This window comes from Prenolepis imparis, unplaced genomic scaffold (genome assembly GCF_030444845.1).
Source record: "Prenolepis imparis isolate NDT839.2.m4 unplaced genomic scaffold, iyPreImpa1.0 SCAF_11, whole genome shotgun sequence".
Taxonomy (NCBI): Eukaryota; Metazoa; Arthropoda; class Insecta; order Hymenoptera; family Formicidae; genus Prenolepis; species Prenolepis imparis.
The window spans coordinates 3,858,129-3,881,185 of record NW_028141169.1 but is presented as its reverse complement, the minus strand read 5'-3'; the positions used below and the strand labels follow the sequence as shown (position 1 = coordinate 3,881,185).

Here is a 23,057-nt window from a genome sequence, read left to right as displayed (position 1 = left end):
TATTTTTAAAAAGAGCGAGTCCATTCGAGATCTTGAATATAAGAAATTAAAAACGTCACGTAGCAATGTGTTTTGCAATTCATAAGTCGCTTTAATGTGTATGCAACGTGGCGTTTCATTCGAGATATATTTCTTTGATGTCAAGCAATATTAAGAAATTTGCAACCTGAGATTTGCAAATTTTATCTTTCTAATAAAATCAATTCATATACGTCGAATGATATGTTATAAAAAATTAAAGTTTTCTCTTAAAAGTGTAAAATTTTATTTTTATAAAAAAATATATAATTATGAAAATAAATTATAGCTGTAATATATGTTTAAAAATTTGAAATATTATATACTTGGAACGAAAAGAAACTTTTGAAGGACTATCGTAAATTTAATTAAGGAGAGTTAAGTGATATTTCAAAACTCAGCTCTTTAACACAGAAATAATTTCGTCGAACGATGTAATAGTGAACGATATAAGGCGCAAGTTGCAGCCAACAAATTCAAATAATCATGCTGTTTTCGAAAGTTGATGAGAGGTGGATAGATACATACAAATATTACATGTATGAATTATATCCGACTGCGAGATAGACGGATCGATAATTCATTAGTTGAATCGTACTGGCATTTGTAAACTGTAGTACAGGACCACGTCATTATACGAAACTTGTAACTATAAATAGTATAAACTATCATATTCAAGAAATGTTGATAGTTGGACAGTTCAGCCACAAATATGCGCGATGCATTGATCGATTTTATGCATTACCCCTGGAATAATTTTATTTGTATGTAACACGGATAGGTAGAAGAATGATAGTATGGGATATTCATCGTATGTCAAATCAGAACAAGCAACGTCGGCTTCAAAACTCGATTAAAAATATAACATTTCGACTAAAAATACACCTAGCAGGACGACGTTTATTTCAAAGTTATAATATCTGTGATTGTTATATCCAATAAAAATATAAAAATCATATAAGTAAGTTAGTAACTTAATTGCAATCGTAAATTTTGATTCGCAAGGCAAACTCCATCGGGTAATTCTCAATCGCGAATTTATTTAAACGTATAATCGCTTCTAGATAGCTCGTTAGCTTTCGTGCAAACTGCAAACGACATTTGAAGTTCATCTCCGATTTGCTCGCCGCGAGAGCAATGAACCTATAAAGCAATGAAAAGAAAAGAGCTATTTACAATCGCGGAAAAAAAGACGTTCCATTTGTTCGCCACTCGATTTCCATATCTATCGTCGCACGTAAATAAGCGACTTAAATAAGAGCTCCGCGTCCTCGTAGCAGATCGATCGTGTTTCACTCGACTCGATTTATAATATATATCTTTAAGTGTCGCGCGTTTCACGTGAACAACGAAATATCTCCGCAGTCTCGAAATAAATCGCCGCTACATAGATACGAAAAACTCCGAAATTGTGTCAACGAGGTACAAAGGGTTTAGTGAGAGGGTAAAATGGACACGCTCACCGAAGTTAATTAGTCTCGAGTGCCAGATGGTACGATCGGTATAGTTTCCGCGTGAAAATGCGATGCGCTGGGGGAAAAAAAAGTTGCGCGCGACATATAACTCATCGTAACACGAGAGAGGTGACGTGACAACACAGGTTTCTCGCCTCTACGAATAGCCTACATGATAACATTAATGTGACGTCGAATGTACAATAAACAAAATTATAAAATGATAATAGATTTTCATTAGAATTCACGATTGTTCGGTATAAAAAAAAATGAGATTTCAGCATTTATATGAAAGACAGTGCAATAAAAAGCAACATAAAAAAAAAAGAAAAAATGTAATAAAATGGCATATAAAATCTTTGAATGTAACTGCATTACAGAGCAAACCGTATGATTAATCAATTTTGGCCATTTACGAGATGAACTATCGAACAGCAGATTACACAATGTTCCAACTATTCGTGATAAACATGATAAATGGATCGCACGGATTCCGAATCAGTTATTATAGCTTATCAAATGTAACCACTATTTCACTGATAATTACAGTTATAATTATGCTCGCGCTATTTATTGAATGTACACGATGTATGCGCATCTATAATGAACAGAATAGTAATCATGATTTTCACATATAAAAGAGAGAAAGAGATATTTTTTCTGATGATGATCTCACATAATATTATCAAAAAATTTTTTTTGAAACTCTCTATGCCGAATGTATTAAACACCGTTAATGTCACATTAAGATTAAAGATTAAGGAGAAAAGAGCCGATATTAATAACTACGTTATTAGCAGTAAGTCGTCAACCATTTCCAATGAAAAATTAAAGATACTTCTCCTATTGATTAAACATGATTAAACGATTAGTGAATTATTCAAACATTTGTAAAATATACGTCTCCACAAATTCGGTAATCAATATGAAAAAACTTTTAAACGCTGCATATTCTAAGAAAGATAAATCATATTGATATAACAATTTAAGTATTATTCATAAGCACATAATCTCGAACTAAATAATATACGTTTTCTACGTGAATATTTAATGTAAAAATCATTTAAACTAAACTTTGCATGATTTTATGTAGCAAGAAATTATAATTTACTTAATAATGATACATGTAATAATACGTTTTGATATGGGAATAATAATAATAATATCATAATAATTTTTTCGATAATTCACTAAAGTAATTTTCCTTGGAAGATATGGCCAAAATAAAAATTCACAGAAATAATCAAATAAGAAATTTAAAATTAATATATAGATAACTTGCAGTATATAAAAATAGAGTATCAAGCAAGAAATTTTCATTGTAAATTTTGTCTACTCGAAATAGGGACGCTTCATCCGATGTCTGCCTCTAAACTTTATGATAAACGGCATATCGTTTCCTCTTAAATATTACATACAATCGATCAAAGTCTCCAGCTCAACGATAGCGCGCATGTTTCTGTCAACTAATAAGTGCTGTCTCGGCGTGCAAATAAATTGTAACAGACGTGGTTTTATCGATACGTACTTACGAAGTAAAAGATATAAAATACCGACGATATGAAGCCACGTTTGCACAAGAAACTTGTAGTTTAATACTAAATAAATTTTTCTTTAGTAACGAGATCAGCCACATAATGTCAGTTTGAACAATACGTCAATTATAATTTTATAAACCATTCTCACGATTCTATCGCGTGCATATATATAGTAATCACGGTTTGTCTAAAAAATATGATATGCCGTTTAATAATAATTATTATTATACTTCATTTTTCTCGAAGTTATTTATTTATATGTTTAATACGGATTCTAAACAATCGACTGTTTTTATAATCCTATCTGTATTTCTCTCTCGTATAAAAAATTCGTACCGTTGCATAGAAAAATGCTAATAAAATTATGCAAAATTCTCCGCAATTAAATAAACGTTGCAATCGCATGATACAATTCGCGAAAAATTTATTCTGTATGAGAGAGCACCATCTCACGCATTCTACACTCGTTGCAAAACGTACAGAATGATCGCTTGCAAATTAACGACCGCGAGAAAAAATCGGTAACGCGCCGGTAAAAAGGGGTCGGGAGTCGCATGAAAAGCAACCGATTCAAATGCAAAATTAAAAGCTAACTAAATCACGGCACGCGAGCGCAATGACTGTCCGAGAGTCGGGCGGCGGGAGAAATGTTGCCGGGTGCGTCGGCGCGACGAAAAAACAATCGAAATAATATGCAAGAGTATATATATGCGCACACGAGAGAGCTTCAATCTTCGGATGAGCGGAAGCTGGGAATCGCGATAAAGCAGGAAAACACGTTTTGTGCACAGAGACTGATGGTCGGCGTTATATATCGATACTCGATATCGTGAGCTCCTTCTTTTTTAATGGAAACGTCAATACGCTGACTGGCCGGCACCTTCGACACGCTTTTATGGCAATCAGTCGAAAAGTTGTAAAACCTATATATCGTATATATATACTATATCGAACGACGCGCGATGGTGGAGAGGTATCTGAAATCGACGTGATGGACACTATCACACGCCTGGCTCGAATCGTATTAAACTCCTAACCGGTCCCCATACGTGCTGTGCACATTCGAGAGAAATAATGTTTACTCTCTGCCATGAGAACTTGGCAAATACGCGTCATGATATAAATTGCTCGGTTGGACGGCAATTCTTCAAAAAATTTCTAAAGTATCGAAAAAGTTGTTTTAAATTGTTTAATAACGAGAACGACAAAATATTCTCCATTTACGATATATTGAATAAATTGTAAAAAAAAAGCTGGTAATAAAGAGAATCGACATTTAAATGTCATCTTGTTCTTAACGGTCGACTTAGGGTTCATCGAAGATTAAGGTCGATTCACTTAGCCTGACAATGCTCCGTGAAGCCCCTTTTAGAACGCGCAACATGTGAGAACACACGCGATTTTCTAGACGCGATTATACGGTTAAACGCAACAAGTAAATAGAAGCGTTAAGGAAACTTTGCCTCGAAAGAGAGAAACAGAGAGAACGCAATCAATATAATTTCCGCGCTATTAAATCGGCAACTTCTGCGTACAAGAGAGAACTGTCGTGAATTCTTCGCATGCATATCAACTTATTAAACATAAATTACCGCTGCAGATGATTAATAGCGATTCAACAACGGCAATGTGAATACGAGTAACTACACTCTGATGTAGATTAAAGAGAAAATACTGTATTACACTAGAGATATTTCAATTCCAAAACAAAGTTATCGATCTTTCGATAACACTTGAGACAAATTGCGGTACATCGAGCCGGAACACTTACTTTACCAGGGAACCGTGTCGGAACTTGTTGCGAAATTTGCGTGAACGTGACAATCTTACCTTAAGCTGATGTTGCGGTCGTCTGAGCGCACCCTGGTCTCGTCGTCCGCCTAGTCGATCAGCTTCCGCTTCCAATCCCTCCATCGAGGATTCCGCTTCGCTCAGCCAGGCCAAGAACTTGTCTAGAGACCGATCGAAGTTGTGAAGCGAGTTCATCGCGGAATGTAGTAGTTTTCCCCGATTGATGATGCTGGAAACGGAACGGTCAATACAGTATTACATCCGTGATCTGCAGTTTGATTCGAAGTTCCTTAGCTCGAGAGACGGTATATAAACGCGAACGCGAGCACGCGCGATATACTATGAACACCGCAAAATTGTCTTAATAACTGCATTATTCTCTTTTGACTACAAATATTTTATTGGTAAACTTGAAATTTTTTTTTTTCTTTTAGTAAAATTTTCGATTATTTTTCATGCACAATTTTATCATTTTTATCATTAATGTAACACACATTATAATAATTTTAAAAAATATATAAACTAAAAATTTTTAAAGTTAATTATTTCGCCTAGCAATTTGATGTTTATACTATACTAAATTCATATATATAATGTCGATAGAATCAGCATCATTGCGTTCGAATAAAAATGTAAAATTTTAAAAGACAGCCGGAAACTTTCGCAAAAGAAAAAATGTTATCGATACTCACCTCGTGTTCAGATTGTTGTATCTCTGGTTGATCGTCTCTGTCATTTTCTTTACTCGTGTAGTATCATCCTGCTGATAAACAGCTATCAGCTTTTGAGTGAGCTGATTAAAAAGTTCAATGTGGTGCTTGTACTGATGCAGCTCGGCGTGGAACGACTGCGAGAAAAAGAAAGGAAACGAGATCGTAAAATCGAAGAGGGTGCGCCGGCGGGCGAAAAAAGAAAACTTATCTAACTCTAGCTTCGTATCGAGTTAGAAGAAGCCGTGCCTCCTTTGCACTCGAGCCTCGATAAGTCGGCGAAGTTTAAATCTTTGCAAGGTTCGACTAAAGTTTTACGCCGATATACCGTACGGCGCAACTTTTCTTCGGGTATCCGATGGGCACTGATTGGTCCCAATCAAAGTTGCAAAGCGAGAGATAGAAACCTCCGTATAAATAATGTGCATTTTCGAGAAGCGGGTGAACGACGCACAAAAAAAATTGAAAGAAAAAAATACTCACATACAAAACTGAATAGAATATTAATGAAAAAAATGCTTTTTATCTGTTCTAGCGGCAATAAAATAAATATTACGTTGAACTATGCTTTCATGTCAAAATCCATTCAGAAGACACGTCAAGTGAAGTTCGGAAAAAGAAGACGAACGAATGCATTACACTCAAAGGAGACGCGGTACACGGCCACGAAAATAAATTATTCCATGAATATCTCATTTTGCTCTTTTGAATCTAAACAGAGCTCCTCGCGCGCGATGTGCTTCGCCGGCTGGGATCTCGTTGATTGAGACGTTGGAAGAGAATTCCGTTCTTCCCCCTCAGCGATTTATTTTTTTCTCTCTTTTTTTTTCAGGGTACGTTTATACTCTCGTATGCAAAGTAAGAGAGAATTACTAGAAAGGGCTTATTACCGAGCAGATAGATTCCGAAGCGCTCGCTCTCTTTAATTCTGCTTACAAATGGGAAAAGTTCGCGGCTTTAGAAAACATTTGCACCCGCAAACTTTGGATATATATTCAGTGCTTGCGTAGATATAGGTATTCTATAATACGAGAAAAGATTTTTAAGACGCTTTTACATTATTTGCGGTAAATACTAACGTAATTGCACATAATAAAATGTTGTGGCGTAATTTTCATAATTTGAGAATATAATACATATACAAAAAATAATTTTTTGTAAGCTATTCGCAACACTCGTTTATATACCCAAAGAGGATTGCATTCAAAAGTTTTCCTGGCGCCGTACAACGAAATGATATTGGTTAGCAGGCACATCTCGTTCAATACCAGTGCATTCCCGGAACGCAAGATGAAAAATGCACTGTCGAAACATTCCATCGTAAAAATAACGTAAAATAAGCCGCGCCATAAAAGCAAACAAATGCATAATATGAAGAAAGAGCGCCTTTGAAAGACTAAAATTTCCATTAAAAAGTAAAAATTCCATTTAAACTTACGACACGATCAAAAGTACTGTTTACAATTGATATCTCTTAAACTATATAGATTCTTCTTATAAAATATTCTTTACTTTAATGTAAACACAATATTGCACAATGATTTACTCTTTTATGCATTTCAATTAAATAATTCATCGATACTACGATACTCAACACTTCGCGATTATATGAATCTGTCAATATATTCATAAAAAAAGTTAAATTCTAAAATTACTCAACACTTCCAATAGTTAAAACAGACTAAATAAGGTAATGCAATTATCACGTATTCGTACAGCACATACTATCTCATCTCACGCTCACGCGTGGTACTAAAAACTCGCCAGCTCGAAGGGCTAACGCGGTTAAGTTAACTCGCGCAAAAGATGAGAAAAAGAGAGTTCGACGTACCTTTTGTTCCCTGAGCTGCGCTTCGAGTACATCGGCGGTATGTCCTACAGCTCGCATTCTCTCAAGTCGAGTTTCCATTCGCGCTAGCCAGACCTCCACCTCGTTTCTCTTCGCCTCGTATCGCTGACTGTCTCCCAGCATCATGTCCAGCTGCGTCTTCCTTTGCATGACTTTTGAATTCGTCTCGTCCCAATGTTCCCTCAGCTTGGTAACTATAACATTAGAACCGAACGAATAACGGGGTGAGAATATGTGCGTTACTGAGTGATTCTGCTTTGTAAGCTCGGTGAGAATGAAATGTCAATCATCGCGCGTATTTGCGAGACCGAATATTGCGCGAGCAATTTTACTTCCTTAATTTCCAAACTGTCACACATTTGCAATGCTGTCACACACTGTTTCTTTTTATAAAGTTTTTTTTTATATTCAAAATACTTAAATTTGATGAAATGTCGTGGCATCAAATCCTATTTCAAAATCACGATTTTGTCGACAAGAGAGAATGTGACTCCCTCTTTCAAATTATATTATATACCAATACATAATATAAATAAATCAAATTAATACAATTAAAAACACATCGTATCTTTAAGCTTTCACCTTAAGAGGTGTTGATAAGAATAATCCAGCAAAACTAGTTCGATCCGCGAAAACATTTGTGCGCTTGAGAAGTGTCGAATTATTGAAGCGCGTCAAACTGCTAAGCAGCGAAAGATTTTTTAATATCATAAAATATTAATGCTATTATATTTATACATGATATTGATACATGATATTTTCTTTCTTCGTGTTGCACACACGTACACACACAACATACGCGCGCATATATTAAGATAACATTTTGTCCAAAATTTAAAATGCCAAATAAAAGACAAAATGACAGCATTATTATTTTTTGATATTAGAGAAATGCTCAGTTTATTATTTTTTATAAATTATTATTATTATTATTTCAACTCTTATCATATTATTTCTTTCGTATATTCCCTAAAACTGAAAGGCTGTGTTGAAATTCGCGAGTTATCAGTTGGAAACAATCCAAATCATAATGGCAAATTAGAGGGCATAGCTGAATAAAACAGGCAATAAAAAATTGGTAGCAATTCAATATCTGCAACAACAAAAGTCGCACGCGTGAACATCATGTCCGAGTACCTTTGAGAATGCACCTTATATGCGCAATGTTGCGAGAGCGCATGTCGTCAAACAGCACGGAAACTAAAATGGAAAATGGAGTACTCTGATAGATGTATGTGTGTATGATATATGTACACATACGAGAAAATATAGTATTTCCAAACGCACATACAATTTCTTAATAAAAAAAAATTAATTAACACAAAGCTAAAGTACTATGACTAAATGACTAGAATAAATACAATTTTAATTTTATTAAAGTTATGCTTTTGCACAATTACCTTTTTCAATTAAGCATAAAATGTTTGCTTCGAATATACCAAATGACAAGCTATAGCAAATAAAGAGAAAGATAAGAATTTTAATAAAAATATTCTTTTAATATATCACATAATTATTTATCAATGAATAAACTGTTAACATAATAGACAAAAAATATTATAAAAAATACAAACTTAAAAATCAAGATTATTGTTTTCTCCACATATTTCTAAAAACTTGCAGAATTTTTATCACCCATCTTTTAATTACTCCAGCTTAATTTTTAAAAAATTTTTTGACAATAATTAATTCAATATTATAAAATATAATGCATAACTTGCTTAATTATAATATATTAATTGGATGCTTGTAGGCAATATTATCGTCTGTAAGTTGAATATATGCATAGACGAATTTATGTACTCGAAACTTAGCGATCACTCGAAGAGAAAATAAACGTTGCGTCCCGCAGGTTGATATAATCCGAGAACTCGCGCATGGTCGCGCAATATAGTGAATTTCGGAAGGATATAAGGGACACGTGCCCTCGTGTCTCGGGGCCTCGTTAAAGTAGTTTAAACTATCGCTCTGCTTCAAAAGCTATACTCGGTGATGATACATCTCTCTGCCCTATGTCTATCTAATATTAATGCAAGAGATGCAAGCGACTCGTGTTGCCGTTATCATATCTACACGCTACAAACTCGCTATTTATATGATCCCCTTTCACGTAATATATATTCCTGTACTAGTTAATATTTACAATTCTGACAAGTATTATTTTCAGCTGGTTTTTATCTGTTATAATAAATAATTTCCAATTAAATATAAAAATAGTAAAATTGAAAAGTAATTTAATAATTAAGATAACTTATTAAGCAAGATATCTTGAATTATAACTGATTTTCAAAAGTGACTGTAATTAAATATAAATCCCAGATTTGAAAAATGAATGCAATCAAGTATGATCCCATCGTTTCCTAATATAAACCAAATAAATTCGTTAGTTAGAAAACTATTTTTTAACGTCCTTAATTCGAACAAATTCAATTGTATTCTTGACAATTCCGACAATTTTCACGTATTATCGAAAAGCCAATTAAAAATATATAAGAAACTGACGTAATATTATAATAAAAGCGAATACGTAACACGTGTTAGAATGTCTAAAATGTTCTTAATAGAGATGAAAAAAAAAAAACTGCACTCCAACAAGAAACGATAAACTGTAACAGATAACAGTAAACTCGCTGCAGAACTCGCGGGAACGATTTACATCGCAAAGGATTCGCAAAGGATTTTACATATTCATGTGCTTACTGTATTAATAGTTTCCACTATTCCTCGAGTTCTAACTGTCCCGTTTAACATACCGCCTCATCCATTATTCAAATATAATAAATGATGTACGATATACAAGCACAACTATCAACAAACCAGTCATTACAAGTGTCACCGCATAATTGGGAGAAAGCGGGATGAATAAAAGGTTTAAGGGACGAAATGTGCACACGTATGCCGACTTTTCAAAAGGTTCGACGCCTTCGGCTCCCCTTTCTCTAAAGAATTTCGTGCGAAAAACGAGGGCATTGTCTGCGCTCCCTCAATGACTTTCAACGAACTTATTATGAGAGCAATTCGCCCTCATCAACCCCTATGCACTTCGACCTCCGCATCAAAGCCACTCTTAAAGTATACCTTTCTGCCTGCATGCAAATTATAAGTACAGAGATCGGCCGAAAAGAATTCAAAGACGGCGCTTTCTTCAACAATCTTGCCTAATTCCATTCTATAATAAAAAGAATCCGACAAATGCGTCGATGCAGCTTTAATTCATTCTCCATCTGTTTACTTCAATTACATCGGAGAAAAAAATTCATAAACTTATTAAAATTCTGAAGAAACAAAAATATGCGCCTTCCTTAATTAACTATTAATATTCTGCGTGTTTTATATTAAAGTTTAAAAACATTTCAAAAATGATTCTTTCATATTTCATAATTATATTTTATATTCCACTTTTATGCGCTGAAAAAGAGCTTAATAAATATACAGTCTTGTTAACCAGCTCGAGTATCGATTGTCATTCCAAAATGTATCCGATAACTCTTTCTAGAATCGGTGAAATTCAATAACTGTCTAAATTTTCTTGTGAAACGATAAATTGCCTTAGAGTAACCGTAATGCGAAACTCTAGCGAGCGATATATCATCTCTCACTAGATAGCTCTATGAGAGAGTTATTGGAAGAATAATATATGCAGTATCGTGACACCTGCAATGAGTTATTGGCACACCTGAGTCTTCCAACAATCTCCACCGTAGCAAACGCACATGCACATGTTACGTTAACTAGTATAGATTATGCAGCCATATACATACATACATATATATATATGCAAACTAACGAGCGCATATTCATGGAAAAGTTACAAAGTTTCTAGAAACGCATTGTCTACGAGACTATTGAAATTCACAGTATCAGTACAAGTTTGAGCAACTAACGACTCAAAGTTATTTCTTATTAAATCGAATTATTAATAAAGATTTATTGTAAAGTTTCAAACTGTATTTTACCTCGAATGCATAAATAAAGCCCTCTTCAGAGTCAGCTCGAAAAAGTATGAATTAAAACTCACTTCATTATTATTATTATTATTATTATTTAATAAAACATTTTTCAAATCCAGAAAAAATAAATTTCATTTATTATTTCTAATTGTGCCACTTATCTCCGTTCATTAGCTCAATGGAGAACACGTGTACTTTACTCAATTTATTATAGGAATTGAATTAATATAGGAGAACAATCTTCAGCATAAATAGTAAGAGATGAAACCCGTTTATTAAACCTTACAATTAGATAGATTTTTCTTTCTCTCTCGTAACTTTCTTATTTCCATGACGCTTAATGCATCACTATACTATTAAATTATGATGGATGAAATGCATTCAAATGATATTCTTATGTGACACGATAAAATAGACAATGAGATATTAATTTCATATCCTGAAATGAAACTTCCGCTGCATATATCCCGTTATAGTATAATTACTGTAATAAATAAAATCTCAATTCTATATATATTTATCTGTAAGTATAATTTTATAAACATTAATAATATAGACTCGATAAAAGTATATACATATATAGAATCATTCATTAATTGCTATTCCACATTTAATAAGACTTTAATAGAAATGTATTAAAGTTACAAACTATGCCTGAATAAAAACTGAAATCATATTATTCGTCGCAATTACATGTCAATTGCATAATTAGTGCACGTTTACCGGAGTTTGCAACTTAATTCTAATCCATACAACGACATGTTAAACGCTGTCGAAAATGCAAACATTACAGACAAATCGAAACGCGGATCATCGCGACAGCAGATGCCGTGCCGAATAACGCTCAACTCCCTGTAAACTTCGTTAACTTGACTTCTCCAAAGATTTCTACGGAACCTTGCAAGTGGATTACGTTCGAACGCGGTCCGATGAAGTTAGCTGAAAGTTACACGCTTTGTTCATTGTTGTTCCTCACAGCAGTTTGAAGCCGCGCGATATCTCGATCTCGAAACAAATAAAGATAGAGTTGCTCAGCTAACGAAAGATATAGCTATAGCTACACTGCAGCGAGTTAATTTAATCCTTATCTGAATTTAATAAGTTGGCGCGCGCGCAAATGCTTTAATCCACTGTTGGATTTCGGAAATATTCGAAAGTATTTGTCACAAATATAATTTTGGAAAAATATCGATCTATCGATATTTTAAAATTTCGTCAACTAAAAATATAGAGTTACGTCTCGCTTGAAATAAATGGTAAAATAAAAAAAACTTTTTAAAAAATACCGATGCGCTTTTAAAATCTTTCTTGACAATACGATATCACAAAACGTCGACTAAAAAATACTCTCCGTCTTTCCTCTCATGAAAAGTTAAATAAAAATTACAAACCACTGAAAGCTGTACAGTCACTCATACACCAATGAGAGATCGAAAAAGCCGAAAACTTTTACCTTTAAAATTCAAACGCGCTCCGGCGAGTTTTTTTTCGGTTTACTTGCTGCCGAGGGGGAAATTTCAACTAAACTCTCGGGAGAGATTTTGCGGTAACGATCGAGCAAAGTCCTGCATACATAATCATATACCACTAAATACAGAAATTTTCAAAAATTATCTATAATTATTCCGTTAAAGATATATTGATGAAACGAGTCAAAATATTCAAATATAGTAAGAACATAAAAATTATTTTTCAAAAATGGCAGAAATATATATAGAAAGGAATAAATTGTTTATACGATAAGCATTTATAAAAGACAATATATAGTAGAGGAAATACAAATATGACAATTACTGTGAGAGAGAGATAACTAAAACCCAATACAATATATAATACTGAATAATTCATCATTAAATTTCAATCATGGTAATATTAGCTTTAATCATCGAAACATTACAAAGGGATTATAAACCGCATGTGTAATTATCTTCTTCCGATCAATATACTGGATTGCATACAGAAATATCCGATGTACAGTAATAGTGACTCATTCGCTCAAAAGTTCTCTCTCTTTTCTCCTGCAAATTATTATTTATATACAGACAAAAGAGAAACGGTAGAATATATAAAGTTTCTAACAATCTTGTATACTACGTAGACCTACATAGACTCTTTCTCTTTTCCTTCAACGTACAATAGATGATTTTACAAACACGTTAACCATCATCCCTAACCGCCTCGGTCTGATAGTTTCGCAAGAGGCGATAAGAATAACCAAGACACACAACAGGAAAGAGCGGAAGAATAATAGAACCGGAAAGGATACGATGGATTGAAGAGGGTAAGGAAGAGACAACAGGGTGGGGACCAGACGGCACAAAACGCCGGCGGTAGAAAACTTTACACGAAATGGAATTTCCGATAAACTTCAGAGTCATCGGCTTGAAGTCGTCGTCGTTTTCGATCGCGCCCGATCCTCCCCGCTTCCATTACCCGCGCTGCAGACACAGTTTCCTTTCAACGCTGTTCCGGAGCGAAGGGATACGTGACGAAGGGCGAAAAAAAGAAAGAAAGAAAGATCGAGGAAAAAGAGTCGGGAGTTGTAAGGCGCGGAAAATCGCGGCCTCTCGGAATGAGAAATTGCGAGACACACAAGCGGCGCGGATACGTGAGACGAGTGTAAAAGCGGTTGCGTTTTCAAGCCCTTCGCTCGCGAGTCGCTTTATAACTCCGGCGTTCGCCAGTAGATACTCGACGCACCTTCTCGCGCCTGAACATCCTGAAGGCACGAGAGGAGAGAGAACAACGTCCTTATTGTGCGCAAGGAAAACCGACCAATGTGCATACGGCACAATACGTATACGCATTTCGGATTCTTATCTCAACACGAGACACACTCGCGTCAATAAAGGATCGCCTTTGCGCGAACAAACGTCCTTCGTCTTCATGAACGTTTCCCAGCGACGATCGCGAGAGAAAGAGAGTTTACATGCATAATTCTAAAACTCCCGCGCGTGAGAAACAAGACGGATGAGGCGAGAGAAATATTCCGCATTTATAAAGAACAAATTTACAAAATACGCGATACATTTCCATTTTTGAGATATCTCTTTCGTACACGAAACGTCGTGTTCATGAAATGCATATTCTAATTTCTTTATAGCGCCTCTCGGCACAGATAATAACTTGACTGAGCGTATACAAGACCGGAATTCCAGATGTACAGCGCGGATGACGCGCTCTTTTTATCTCGCAGCCAAATGTGTACATAAACCGATCGTATATAATGCAGAAAGTTTTCTAAATTATCTCCCTTTTGCGCATTGCTCTACATTACCGGATTTTTTTAGATATATTTTTTATAGAGATAAAAGTATGTAAAAACCGCAATCTCAGTTTATACAAACAGCACAGATATAATCTAACCCGACCTTTAATTTTTACCTTTAATTTCAACTGCATTCGTCCCTTTTGTATTCTATATACCTCGACATCCGGTAATTTCTATCTTTCGCTTATCACGTATTACTAGAAAATTCACTTTTGAAACTTTCGCGAGCGCTTACCATTATTAAACCTCTCTGCTCCCTGTCCGCTCTGATTTTTTTCCTCCGTGAAACGTGTAACACACATACATACATAGTGAGAGAACCGCGACTTTAGAGAATAAATGGCGTATAATAAAGCGACGTCTCGACGGAATTGAAGTTAGCCGTATGCGCGTCCACGTGACCATCCTCCAACCTAGACACCAAAAACTTTCGCAATATTCCCCGCAAAATTTCATTATGAATGCATGTATACTAGAGCAATGCATACGTAGCTCATTACTACTAATGCACCGCGGATCCAGACTCATTGTGAGCATATGGCGACTATTAAATGCACAGGAACATAGAGTGTATAATAAACTATATATAAAAATATAAGAATCGCTTATAAAAAGCAAGTAATAATAGTGAAAGTTTGAAAAATTAAGCAACGCGAATAAATATCTATATTTATGTACGTATCATCTTTATTTAAAAGACGAGGTCGCATCCAATATTAATGTGCAGCGATAGTTTTCTCCCGTTAAATTATTTCCGTACAGATACCGAGACCAGCTTTTTCGTAACAAGCTGTCTTCTGCAAAACTTTCTCCTTATTGCGAGAGTAACTCATTGACGCTGCCTAAACCATCGCGGCTATATTTCAATCTTTTTACTCGGCGCATTCAATTAACTCGGGTATAAATTTTAGCGTTACACACTATATATATCCGAGCATTACCAACCCTTTTACTCTGCCTTTAATAAGATGCTCAGTTATTCTTTAATAATAGTAAATCACTCTTTCTATACGGCGCTAACATTCTCGTAATATGAAAATGCGTGCCACAACGAGGCGTGCTTATTTTTTTCGGAGATGATTGATCGATACAGCACCGGTGCCGCGCCATTCGCCGGAATTGCCGTGTAATTTCTGCAAATTGTTTGCAAATTGCGCTCTACTATCATCCACGAATTAGAAAGGAATAACAATGGCAAGAATTATGAAGTACATTTTGCTCTTGAAAAAAGAGCGCAATTAACAGAAATCGCCTATTCTTTTAGAGAAATTATAATTTAATTGAAATTATAATTAATATTTAACCTCACAACATAAAGCTATGTTATAATTAATATTTACATAATTAATATTTATGTTCAAGACGCGCGAATTAATTTGAGAATCGATTATACATGAAAAAGTATATCAATTCATCAAAACTCTATCGCGTGAGAAATATAAGAAAAATATACCTACTGCTGGCCATTAAAATTACAACACTATAAATACAAATGTGCATATATAATGTTGCAATTTTAATGGCTAGCAGTGCATAATGTACATGTATAATTATTTCCAATATAAAAAATTTGAAATCTCACGAATATATTCTCCTTGATATAATATGCTTTATTTAAATTCACGCTATTCTTTGTTATTTTAAAATGACCACGTTATGTCGAAATACAACATATAAATATAAGAGAAAAACAGAAACCAATATTACTTCGCTTGTCATAACAATGGAACTTTCCAATATAAGTTTTGCAATCGTAGTGGCATGCTTGGATTCCATTACTTTACTACTTTGTTCCACAAAGATCGACATAGAATCTCGTTCTTTCTTTGTTCATTAAAAATCAACTTCAAGTAATAGTACATCTTTATTTTCATACAGAAGCTACTTTCGAGATTGCTAAGAAACTATCTGACAATTGAGGATTCATCGAGGTTTCTCGAAGTTACGTTTAACATTTTGGAGAAATTGCACTAAAATTTCACACGCAAAAATATTAATAACAAAGTACCCACTTATGTATCACGCATCATCATATATACAACATATATACATAGGCGTCACCATTCGTTTTTCTCAAAATGCTTTCTAATGCCTTATGTAAGGAGAGTGCAGAACAGCGTGTCGAGATGGTATTAAATCGATCTCGCTGTTGAGCTCAACTGCATCCAAGAGATTCCCTGAAACAGGATGTCGACAGATTTCACGAAAATCAGAGGCGACTCGCACCAATGCGCCAGTTCGAGCGTAAACCTGGGAACTTTCAGTTGGTTTTAATACGATTAAGCTGCGGAAGAGGCCACGGGGTAAATCAACTCTCTCGCAGTCCTCTATACGAATATCCCGAGACAGAATCCTTCCGAAGAAGGACCGGAATATATAATTTCGACTCCGCAAAGGCCGGCGCTCTGTGCACAGACTCGCGGAATCAAGATCAAAGAAGACCAACCGGGATGTTTTTTCAAAACTTAGAATACACGAGTTCTGAACTCGAAGATTAATAATCATCCGTCGTTTACAACTTTCCCGTCCTGAAGTTTTATCGAAAGAAGAAAAAAAAAAGACAGACTAACAACGACGTTGTCGGAAACAAGAGCGAACATTAGCAGCGACGAACGGTTAATTACGTACTTGTACCAGCGCCCAGTCTGCCCAAGCTGCCTTTCCTCCGCTGTCCGACGACAGCAGTGTGCGAGCACTGTTTCGCGACTCTGTAACTGCGAAAGTTCGAACGGTTGATGTTGCAAAGAGTTTAAAACTAATTAAAGCCGCGTCATCCGACTTTATGAAGAATCCTGTGCTTCGCTGCGTGACTGCGCGAAAAACTTCTTAATTTTCAACGATATTAGCGATGCGTATCCGTCCATGTTTAATCTACGTTGACAATAAAGATGAATAAATTTGATTAAAGATAGAGTAGAAGTTATCGATTACATAATGGTCTAGGAACGAACCCTTCCAATCGAAAGAATTTTTAATTAAACGCTTAAACAGCCGGCAAATATGATATTTTTCCTGTCTGCATTTAGAATGGCGGAATTTTCAATTAAGGCGGAACGTCGTTAGAAATAATATCCGATCAAATTAAAATTGGATCGAGTATACCTATTAATTAAACTCTAACATGGAAACGAGAATATCTTAATAGATAAATCGGAAAAAGTTTACGACTCTCAATAGTAACTTTGTCGAAATTTGTTTGTTGTGTTTGCGTAGAAAATAGAAATCCTGTCGAAAAAATAATCGAAAGATCGCTTTCAATCTCAGATCTTTACTGAGACTAAATATCTTCCATTGGAAATAGTGATGGTAGAAAGTGGCGCGATTGGAAAAAAATATTCGTTTCTGGATGGAAGATTCAAACGAGTAAAGACGTGGTTCAAAGTCGGACACTATTGCCAAAGAGCAGTACTCTTTTCTAGCCTTGATCCGTCGTTAAATCCGCTCATATATCCGCTCGCGCCACATCGACGTAGACACGTAGAGCCATGTGATTTTTAGCTTCAAGGTAGAGCGAGTGTGAACGATATTCACCGACGTGCCCACGACGTTTCCTACGAAGTCCTGTTCGTTTTCTGATCGCGGGTGAAACGACACGGAGCGAATGGGCGATACGGGTATCGAGCATCGAAATTGGGTGGCCTATGGAATGGTTAGTTGCTGTAGAGTTGGAAGAAGGGCAGAAAGGAACAAAAAGAAAGAGAGATAAAGAAAAGGGATGAAAGAGTGACAGAAACGGCGAGTAAAGGGTGGCCGAGAGGGAGGAAACGATATTTCATGATCGCGTGCTCGTGTGCCCGGAGATAATTTTCGCATGTCGAGCGGCGATTCCGCGGCTCTGCCGCTTCGATATCTATTGCAATGCCGAGATTGCGCATTGCGCAGTTTGTCTTCTTTATTGGTCGATGCATGTGCTATGCGTCGCACGCAATTCCGGCCGACAAACGTTCTAATGAGAGATCCGCAATATCATTTCCTTATTTGTAATACATGAATGTTGCTGAGGTATGGAAAAAAAAATACGCAAATATTATTATCGGACGGTATGATATAGAATAATGTTGTTATCTCGCCCCATTCGTCACCTATCTAGAATAATCGTGCATTCAGAGCGCGCATCATTGCACATTACTCTCCTGATCGCGCACATTAATGAAATTTCCCACGTTTCCCTATCTCGACAAATGTAGGTTGATACGTTGCAATGTTGATACAATAGATGAAAAATTCGTGACACAAATTTAGTATTTATTTCTACTAACTAACCTTGTATTATTTCCAAGGGACATTTTACGGAAATGTGTATATTATGGTCGAGTTTGCTTCTGCTTATTTATATACACGAGGAACAAAAATCATAACTCGATCCTACAAATGTGTATGTATCACTGCCCTAGAATAAGCAGCGATATAAAGGTTCGCGAATGAAAACGCGGATAATAAGTTGTTTCTGCAATACTACTAGGGCGTCGGATTACTGGTGTAAGGCTCTTTCCTCTTATTGCTCTCGCTTAACGAACAAGATATTTCCCGTCCTTCGTTTGTAAACTATATTCGCTCACGAAGAAAAGCATGTAATCCCGTCTTCATTTTCATAACATAAAAATTATAAAAATGCCTCATATTAATTCACCTTATATTAAATTCACCTTAAAATTAATTCACCTCGCGTAGATGTCGTGTAGATTTTACTCGTGTAATATAAGCTACTGTATTAAAAAAAAAGAACAAAAACCTCATGGAAAGACACAACAAGAACGATATAATATTATATAAAGAGAAAAATGAAATAATTGATATTAATAGTTCAACAATGTTTCACATATAATTTCATACAAAATATCTATATAAAATAAGGTATTATAAAGTTAATATTTATATTTTAAAGAAACGGATATAAAACTTTCTTAATTCCAGTTTAAATTCAATACATGTATAACAAGTAATGATAACTAATATAAATGTAACTTATGATGTAATAAAGATTAAAAAAGAATAAACATAAGAAGAAGAATGACAGCAAATGCGGTTCTATCGTTTGCTTAAAGAGAACAAATATTCGCAATAGCAAAATAGCCGTTTCAGGTTAAAAAATGAGAGGCAAATGACTGAAAAAACGAGGAAAACGGCAGATCAGATCACCATTTTAATTGGCTCTCTTCACCCTGCCAACCCTATGGTTCTTCTAAAACTACATTTGCGCGGAAAGCGGATACTTTCCATGCTAATCGATGCGATGTTAAGTAGCTCTTTTGCATCTCACTATACCATTCTTGTTCCTTTCGTTTAACTTAAGCGACTTAACATTAAAAACTACCACACGTTTAATCCTGAATTAGAAAACAAAAATCATTTATTTAATAATACACACTAGCATAATATCAATGTCAAATAAAATTAAGCATAAAAGATATGACAGATGATAAATTTAGTGCGATTTGAATAATAGATGCAGAACAAAAAAAATCACGGACATAGAAATTAAATGAAACAACGCTATATAAAGAAGAGAGAAGAAATATATTCCATTTGTAAGCGAGATTTCAATTTTGCTATAAAGTATGACACATTGTTCGGGCAAGTGCTATGACAACGCTTTTATTACCCGAACCGAAAACCTCGCGGCGTTGAAAAAGCGCAGCGTTCGAATTGCTTGCTAATGGTAAAGAGCATTTATGAAATATGTAGTTTCGTTACAAATTTTTATTTTTATTTTTTTTTTTTTTTTCCTTTATTGAAGTTGTAATTTGTATTTTACTATTATAAGCTTCAAATTTTTTCTTCAACGTGTGCAACGTGGTATTATTATATTCAATAAAATTTTTATTGCTCCCCCCTAAAATAATGCGCTCGTTTTACATTATATTGCTTTACGTTCGAAATCGTGGATGACTTACCGTCCACGCCAAAGTCCCTCACCAGTTTTATCGTAATCTATCTGAACTTTCCACCCTTTTCTTCTCTGAGACAGACGGCCTGGACGTGACATGAAAACAGCAAGTAGCTTACGTATACAGACGCGGCCGCGCGTATCTGTCGAGAAGGTGACCGTTGCGACCGGCAAATAACCTTTTGTCCCTCTCAAGAAGAAGAGTCATGCGATTTTTCTCCCTGGCCATCGTTAACGAGGTCCCAATTTCCGAAGGCGTGTCTGTCGGATTACTATCTATTGGTCCCGTGACCAATTTGAGTAAGGTAAGAACACGGTTAAGAATCAAAAATGTTCGAAAATAAGTTTGGTGTCGACATTTTTCGATGGGCAGTAGTATATTTTTATCGAGCTTGCACGGTTAAAACGCAATCCTGAAATCACGTTCTTTTGTATATTTCGATGCTCTTTATTAAAACAATAAGTATAAAAAATACTAAATAAGATTACTATAGAATAAAAAACATTAATTATCCGACAATTTTCATCAATCATGTGTTATATTAGAGAGAATTGGAAAGTGAAAATATATATAATTTCAACTGGCCACGTGCCAATCTGATATCGGAGTTATTATCCGAATAATGGTAAAATTGTGAAATATAACAAGCAACGTAGATGCGTGAAAGACGTTGAAAGAAGAAGATATAGTGCGAAAGCACAAATGTTTTTTGCCCTGATGTTTGCCCTCTCGTTATTACTATCTGACACTGATAAAGTCAATCCATTGAGAAAGGCAAAGGCATACACAGAACCTCTGGCTTTTACACGCAACCGTAACAGCGAGTTATAACATTCGCACCCCTCTCAATGCAATGCATGGACACGCACTATCCTTCACTCCAATGCAGCTCATTCAACCCTTTGGTTGCGGGTGTAAATTGTCGTCGTGACACCTATCCCAAGAACGCATGCAAAATCGTCATTCATTCTAAAACTCATTTTTTTCGAGCTGTCTTAAAATGCAAATGTTCGTCAGCTTTGAGCTTCGCTCTAAGACAAGGAGAAATCCAATAAAATATGCAGATATCAATAATATCAGGAATATTTTGAAAAATGTAAGAGTTTTTTCACATATAAATATCTACATATTTAATTAGATAAGAAAGTATTAAAATTAAATATTTATATAGTCATGTTTTTTCTAACTATCATTTGTGAGACGATAAATGTCAAATATTCCAGAAATCAATTTAGTAGATTAGCATGCATCATTTATGTACAAGACTTTTAAAACCTTCTATTCTCATAAATTATTAACTTGTCCTCACTGTAATTATAAATTACATATTTTTAATTGAAAAAAAATATGCACCGCACTAGCCTTTTAGACCAATCTCCTATTAACGATAAAAAAATATATAAATACAAAACAGAAAATTAAATAATTCATGTATTCATGCTTCTCTTAATTAACATTATACTATAATTTTTCATAATCCTAATATTTGTTTTTGGTAGCAAAAAATATTTTAAAAATTCATTAAGAAATAATAATTAAACACAAACGCTTAATATTACGCGCAAAAGAACCTTCATCATCATCATAAAGTAACAAAATATTAAAAACTAGAAAATAAATAGTAACAATGTAATGTAATTTTAATGATAATAAATAATAATGTAGTAATAGTTTGCTTCTAAAGTCGATTACGTGCATGTCAAATATGCCAATTAGTCAATTTTATTCTGTAACTTTAAACTTATTGTCAGAGTTTGTTCACGCCGCATGTTACGAATTCCCTTCATGATAACATGAACTTTCACATTATAACAAGCACGGAATATTATCTCACGGTATCTCCGGTATTCTAACGATTTCATCTTGTTACTAGAAACTGTGTAATTTTCATAATTGTCAGTAAAAAACCCGTTACAATGTAAGTGGAATTTTTATGTTGGTCAAACTTAAGATCTTATTAATAAATAAGATAACTTTACGATAAGGACCAATGGATATTCCGCCCAGAGAAAAAACTGAAAAGATTTATCACATAGATACACATATATAGCTATGAACTATATTTAAAACACGGCGTGACGCATATATCCACAATTCCCTTTGACGATAACAACTCTCAGTTATATTCGAGTAATATATAGCGAAATTACGTTGTAAAGCCACGAGTCGTTGGATCAAAGGGTAGCGTAGAGTTCTACGAGGTTTAGAAGGGTTCGGGAAATTTGTAAATGAAGGTTGCCTGATGCAGAGTTGCTTGCGGTAAGATCGATCGTTCGCAATCACTCTAATCAGAGCAGGACACATATATTACAGAATATTAATTGTCCTGCTATCACCTGATACTGCACATATTTGAATAAGAGGAAAACTACGATTAATTAATATAATCAATAAATCTTGTGTCAATAATTCGTCATTTCAATCGTTATTTCAAACTTAATAAATTCTTTTAATTTTCTCTTTCTTTAATAATAATAATAATAATAAATAAATAAATAGATAAATATAAATATAAATTTTTATAGAAATTATAAAATAAAATGTTGCTTGATATGCATATAGAATTTCTTTCCTCAAATAAATAAAAT

The 23,057-nt window shown here is 34.7% G+C and overlaps 1 protein-coding gene across 9 annotated transcripts in view; it reads right to left on the bottom strand.

Annotated features, from left to right (window-relative positions):
• Window positions 1-23,057, bottom strand: part of LOC145942533 (dystrophin, isoforms A/C/F/G/H) — a 429,734-nt gene that overhangs the window by 260,987 nt on the left and 145,690 nt on the right. For all 9 annotated transcript variants that reach the window (XM_083049357.1, XM_083049358.1, XM_083049354.1 and 6 more), the window contains 3 exons: window positions 7,343-7,554; window positions 5,494-5,648; window positions 4,841-5,030 (listed from right to left, as the gene is read on the bottom strand). In XM_083049357.1, the coding sequence (XP_082905483.1) occupies window positions 4,841-5,030; window positions 5,494-5,648; window positions 7,343-7,554 (557 nt within the window). The remainder of the gene's footprint in view (window positions 1-4,840; window positions 5,031-5,493; window positions 5,649-7,342; window positions 7,555-23,057) is intronic.